This window comes from Triticum aestivum, chromosome 7D (assembly GCF_018294505.1).
Source record: "Triticum aestivum cultivar Chinese Spring chromosome 7D, IWGSC CS RefSeq v2.1, whole genome shotgun sequence".
Lineage (NCBI taxonomy): Eukaryota > Viridiplantae > Streptophyta > Magnoliopsida > Poales > Poaceae > Triticum > Triticum aestivum.
The window spans coordinates 50,396,914-50,403,589 of NC_057814.1; the positions used below are offsets into that span (position 1 = coordinate 50,396,914).

Below are 6,676 nucleotides of genomic sequence, written 5' to 3' on the forward strand. Positions count from 1 at the left end.
CTAGACCTTCTTGCTTCTTGGGCTTACATACATTGGACCATGCAATTAGGGCAGTACCTCTGTCTTCCATCCCAAACTTCCTCCAATTTTTTTTCTGGGATACTTGTTGATCTGATCAAGAACACCTTGAGGCAGTGCTAAAGTGCACATGAAGAAGGTTGGGAGAGCTGAGAAAACAGATTTGATCAGAAGAATTCTGCCATCATTGGAAAGCATGGTGGAGCAACCTGTCAGTTTTCTTTCAATTCGTTGCATGATTGGATGAAAGTCCTCAATTCTGAGCCTGCCAGTGCTTAATGGAAGCCCCAAATATGTGAAAGGGAATGATCCCCTTGAGCACCATAATATTCTCATTAGAATGTGGATAACCTGCTCAGAAACATTGATGGGGACCAGCATGGATTTCTCATAATTAACTTTAAGCCCTGTGAAAGCTGAGTAGTGGCTGATTAAGTTTTGAATTTGAGAGATCTGAGCTGGGATTGCAGGAAGAATTAGCAGTGTATCATCTGCATATTGGACCACATGAAACTGAGGGCATGCCTGACTGCTGAGTGGGGCTGAAATAATGTTATGTTGAGTGGCCTCATTCATAATAGATTGCAGAAGATCTGCCACCAAAACAAAGAGGAGGGGAGACAAAGGATCTCCTTGTCTTACTCCTCTTTTACAATGGAACACCTTTCCTGGCACACCATTAAGCAATACAGCAGAAGAAGCAGATGATAGAATCATATTGATCCAATTGATCCATCTGTCCCCAAATCCTCTAGCTTTGATGAGGGCAATAATAGCATCATGCTCAATTAAGTCAAAAGCCTGGGCAAAGTCCAACTTAATTACCACTGTGGGGTTTTTGGATTGTTGACACATGTGCAAATATTCAAAAGCCCAGCCCAGACAGTCTTGTATTGTTCTTTTTTTTTGAGGAAACCATATTGATTCACATGCATAATTTTCAAAATAATTCCTTGCAATCTGTTGGCCAATAGTTTTGTAATGATTTTGATTGTGCAATTCAGCAGAGAGATTGGTCTGAAATCATTTGGACTGGTAGGATTATCTTTCTTGGGGATGAGAGTGATGTATGAAGAGTTAATACTTTGAAGTGAAATATTCCCTTCATAAGAATCCTCAATAAGCTTATAGAAATCTTCAGCAATTATATCCCAGCAAGCTTTTATGAAATCCCCATTAAAACCATCATGCCCTGGTGCTTTATCATTTGGCAGATGCTTCACTACTTCATCAATTTCATTTTTAGAGAAAGGCATTTCCAAATCACTCAGACCATCCACCCTTTTGATGAGAGAAATAATATTGAGGGGATCATTAGTTCTAGAAGATTGGCCAAGTCTCTCTTTAAATGATTTCCAAAGAATGGCTGCCTTTGAATGATGCTCATTATGTTCATTGCCTTGTTCATCTTGAAGCAAATGAATGTAATTATTTCTGTATTTGATTGTAGCTTTGGCTTGAATTTTTTTTTGAATTCTCATCCCCAAATTTAACCCATTTGATTGTTGCTCTTTGCTTCCAATAGATTCTCTGGAAAGAAAGAAGAATGAGTAGATGTTCTTTGAGCAAATCTCTTCCATTTTTCTCCGCCACAGTTAATGCCCTGTATTCCTCAAAAATATCCCACATCAAGATGGCAGCATTAGTAGACTGAATATTACCAGCAAGATTGGATAAATGCTTGCTCTAGATTTTAAGACCTTTTCTAAGTCTCTTAAATTTCAAGATTGGTTCATGATTGTGGCTAGCTCTCATCGAGAATAAACTAAAATTTTCTGACTTAGCACAATTTTTTCTGTTCTCGCTTTTTTGTTTGGTCACTTCTTTTTTTTTTGTCATTTTACTTTTTGTGTTTTGATTTTTAGTGCATTTTCTTTTTTATAAAAATAATATGTAAATATGGGTGTGCATGGCCGGCGGCATGCAGCTGCATTACTGGGAGCCCGGGACGACGCGGGAGTGGCATCGCCGGTGGAGGAGAGTCAGAGGTTAACAGGGTCGGTTAAGGGGTGCTAAACTGCTAACTCGCCGGAGAAAATTTTATGCGGGGAGGTTTAAAGGGCTGGTCAGAGCAGCGGCAGCACGGGGGAGGCGGCGGCTTCCAGTGGCCACAGGTGAAACTGAAAGTGGGAAATCGATAAACTGAATAGTTTCATAGCGACTGACGCATAGGTGCTCTCGAAGCAAATACATACTCACTGAATAATAACTCTAATCAGTTCGTTAACAAATCCATGGCTAGTAACAATTGACGAGAAAATTAACAAATCCATGATTGAATGTCCAATTAATCCACGAAGGCGTCCACAATTCCACACTTAAACACGAGAAGAGGTAAACTGAAGATACACCATCTGCGCTCCATTCAGAGCCTGAAGTGGTCGAGCGCGGAGGTGCCGTCCAGGCCCTTGGCCCTGTAGTGCCGGAGAAGCTCCTCCACCGTCGCGCTCTTGTACCTCGCGCGGTCTCCGCCGGCGACGATCGGCTGCAGCACCCTCGTGGATGCGGCGGCGCCGTACGTCCTGAAGAAGCATGCCACCGACACCCGGGGACCCGCGCCGTTGGCCACCACGCGGTGCTCCACGCTCTTGAACCTGTCGTTGGACACGAGCTGCAGGTAGTCGCCGACGTTCACCACCAGCGCCCCCGCCACCGCCGGCACATCCACCCAGACAGAAGACTTGCCCTCCTCCTCGAGGTTGTCGACGAGCACCTGGAGGCCGCCGATGTCGTCCTGGAGGAGCACGGTGAGGAAGCTGGGGTCGGAGTGTCGGGTGGTGCCCACGGTCAGGTGAGGCTCCGGGCACGCCGGGTAGTAGTGTGCCGCAAGGTTGAGCCCGTCGAGGCACGCGGCGTCCTCCTCAAGGTGCCCGGGGCGGAGCGCCAGCGCCTCCGACAGCAGTTCCAGCAGCTCGCGGTACAGCCGCCGCGCCAGCCGCGCGTACTCCTCCGCGACACCGCGGAGCGCCGACGGGATCTCCTGGGGCGCCGGCGGCTCCGGCGCCATGTCAATGTAAATGCTGTCGCGCCAGTTGGCCGCCGGCGACTGGAACAGGTCGAAGTTGCTCGTGTACCTGACGCGCCGGCCGTGGTCCCGGCTGTAGTACGGCGCCCTGGCATCTGCGGGCTCCTCGTTGAAGTGCCGCACCGCCGCGAGCATCTCCGACATGGCCGCCTCCGGCACGCCATGGTTCACCACCTGGAAGAAGCCAACCGTCTCCGCGGCTTCCCTCACCGCTCCGACCACGGAGGCTCGCCCCGACGGCGTCCCGAGGCCCGCGAGGTCGATGACCGGGATGGTGAACCGGTGCTCGTGGTGTGGCTGAGGAGGCGCGTCAAGGGGGAGGGAGTCCGGCGGGTGGTGAAAGATGGCGGGGACGGCGGTGACGCCCGCGTCGACCAGGCCCTTGACGCCCGCCTTGGTGTCGTCGAACGCCTGGAGCGCTCGGCGGCGGTCGTCGCCTGCCGTAGATGTGGCGGCGCCGGTGGTGGACATGTCGCCGGGGGCTCTGTGACTGCGAGCGAGATTGGACTGGAGGTGGAGGGTAGTGCGAGCGAGAGTTGGCCGGTCGTCGGTGTTGTGGTGTCCGTATATACACGCACGGACGCTAGCGAGCGAGGAGCGGGTGCATGCTTGCACATTCGATCTGTTCGGTGGCACCGCCTGGACCATCTTCCACGCATCCATCACCAGCAGGCAGAGCGCAACGTGGACCATCGACCCCAGCAGGCACGCTGGCTACTCTGTCTTGTCTGTCTGTCTGTTTGCGCACAGTGGAGACGAGGAGGCAATGCATTAGAAACACGGTACGAGGTGTTTTTTACCAGCGCGTTCCATTCACAGCGGATATCTGAGTCGCACATCCACGCGACGTCAAATCAACAAGGCCCCCTGTGTTGTCAGCACCGCAGAGTATTCCAACTCTCCCATGATTTTCGGCAGCGAGTATATGGAGCTGTATTCCAGGACAGGCGGTGGGATCAGGTCTATGCTGTTGTCAGGTCCTTCACGTGCATCTATCCCTCGGCCCTTCTTTTATTATGTGTCAGAGCTTAGTACTACTCGTAGTATCTATAGACTTTTTGATAAGTCAAACTTTGCAAACTTTGACCAAGTTTGTATAGAAAAATATTTATATCTACAATACTAAAAATATATAATGTGAAACTACATCTTATGATGAATCTACTGATATATGTTTCGCACTCTAGATGTGAATATTTTTCTCCACAAACTTGGTTAAAGTTGGTGAGATTTGACTTTTCAAAAAATCTATAGGCACTATATTATGAAACGAAGGGAGTACTAGTATACTAATTTATCTGCTCACTGTATGGACTGGTAATATTAATTTATCCGCGAACTGTGCAAATTTTATGGAGCCCGTGCAATGTGATATGGCCTAGATTTAAAACACAGGTGCTAAATGGTTCTTTGAAGTACGAGAACAAAGTTCTACTTTGTACTCTTCAGATTAGATCAGCAAGCTTTGGAGTATTCTGTTTCAGGTAATAAAAAATGCTTACTAGTTAGTCCAAAAGAACCACTGACACCATGTACAACTAATTCAAAAACATAAAAGAAATTGTACATTGGTTTGGACTGGAAATTTGGAGACATCGACAATGCAAAGCGCCACATAAGTTTTGCACGCCGAGATGAACAAAAACTCTATTTTTGAAAAATACGCTATTATTACTTTTTTTTGCGAGTAATGTTCATTATTACTTCACGTACACGAAAGGAATTCCCTATTTGACGCATGTTGCGTCAAACTGTCGAGCAAACGCACAGACTGGGCGAACGAGCGAAGAATTGGGCCGGCCCATCCGTAGTACGTACGAGGTTTCGGTTTTAGGAATCTTCTAGAGGATTCCCAGCGGTTTTTTATCGGTTTTGGAAACCTTCTAGAAGGTTCCTGGACCGGTTATTCTATTTTCTTTTTTTATTTTCTTGTTTTGTCTGTTTCTTTTTTTCTTTTTCTGTTCGTGTTTCTTTTTCTTTTTCGTTTTAGTTTTTCTTTTTCTTTTCCTCTTTTTTTTGTTTTTGTTTTTCCTGTTTATTTTGTTTGAAATTTTCAAACATTCTGTTCCAAATTTCAAAAAATGTTCGCGTGTTCAAAATTTGTACACAATTATAAAAAAAGTTCGTGTTTAAAAAAATGTTCAGCAATTTCAAAATTTGTTCTTGCTTTCAAAATTTGTTCACTATTTTGAACAATGTTCATATTTCAACAATTGTTCTCATTCTCAAAATTTAGTTCATGATTTAAAAAAAATGTGTTTGAAAAAATGTTCAGGGATTTCCAAAATTTCAAATAATTTTTGGAATTTCAAGAAATCGTATTGTTTTCAAAATACGTTCACAATTTGAAAAATTGATCGTGTTTCAGAAATTGTTTGAAGTATCAGAAATTGTTCGCGTTTCAAAAGAAAAATGTTCGTGTTTTAGAAAAATGTTCGAAGCTATAGAAAAATGCCTTCATTTCCTATATTTTTGTTCATGTATACTAAACAATAGCATTTACAAAAAATTTCGGGTTATTCAAATTGTTCTCTGTTTCAAAATTTTGTTCTGAATTTTCAAGAATTGTTACTCTTTTTAATTTTTGTTTACCAATTAAAAAATATCACGTTTTCAAAAATTGTTCTGGTTCCAAAATTTGTTCACAAATTCAAGAAATGCTCCTGTTTTTAAATTTTGTACGCAAATTCAAAAAATGTTTGGCGAATTTCGCAAAATGTTCACATTTATTAACTTTTGTTCACCAATTAAAAAATGGGAATTTCCAAAAAATGTTCGGGCTTTCCAAATTTGTTCACATCATCAAAATGGTCATGTGTTTCAAAAATGTTCGCGCTTTCAGGTTTTTGTTCCTGTGTTTCAGAAAATATTTTGCATTTTCAAGAAATTCTTCTTGATTTCAGAAAAAGAATATTGTTTTCATGTTGTTCCTTTTTTTCGAATTTTTTTTTGAGATTCCCGAAATTGTTTCATGTTTATTTTATTCCTGTGAAATAGGAAAATGTTTGTGTTTTGAAACATATTATATTTTTCAAAAAATAAAATCACGTTCAAAACTTTAAAATAACTTTAAATCTGTTTCGGCTTATAAGGCGGACTGCCATTTTTATGCACGAAATCCCAGGAATTATGGTGCCTATTAGCGTTGCTCACTTGCAGTAGGGTATATGTACGATCCCTGCCGTTGTTGTATGCTCTTTTAAGTATGGCTCTTCAATTCTATCATGAGAAGTTGACTGTCGCAGTGGTAAGCATTCACGCCATCGACCACATGATCGCAAGATCGATTCACGTTTTTGCGTTTTTTCATCTCGGATGGTGCCACCGGAAATGGGCCGGCCCAGGTTTGCGGTGCCCTGTGCGAAGCGTTGGCACTTTGCCGCAGCAAGCGGCGTATAGGAGGTCTCTACACGACAAGTACTCCTTGAGTTGTACGTGCTTTGGGACCCCATCTAAATGGAGGTCGGATTTTTGAAAAATAAGCACATAATTTCTGAAATTCTAGAACATTGTGAAAAAAAATACAAATGAATCTATTGATGTAAATAAAACATTTTGAAGTTTTGAAGGATGTATAATATTTTGTATAACACAAAAAATATTTTGAACATTATGGAAACAGTACAAATGAAC

General features: G+C 43.4%; 1 protein-coding gene across 1 annotated transcript; it reads right to left on the bottom strand.

Moving 5' to 3' along the window:
* Positions 1–2,139: 2,139 nt before the first annotated feature.
* On the bottom strand, positions 2,140–3,643 carry LOC123166754 (1-aminocyclopropane-1-carboxylate oxidase homolog 1-like). The gene has a single exon (XM_044584555.1). It carries the CDS (start codon positions 3,512–3,514, stop codon positions 2,384–2,386), a length of 1,131 nt encoding a protein of 376 aa, XP_044440490.1. The 5' UTR covers positions 3,515–3,643; the 3' UTR covers positions 2,140–2,383.
* Between the last annotated feature and the right edge of the window lie 3,033 nt (positions 3,644–6,676).

What these genes read in the sequence shown, in the direction of transcription:
- LOC123166754 (XM_044584555.1), bottom strand. Translation starts at nt 3,514, where the DNA reads ATGTCCACCACCGGCGCCGCCACATCTACGGCAGGCGACGACCGCCGC.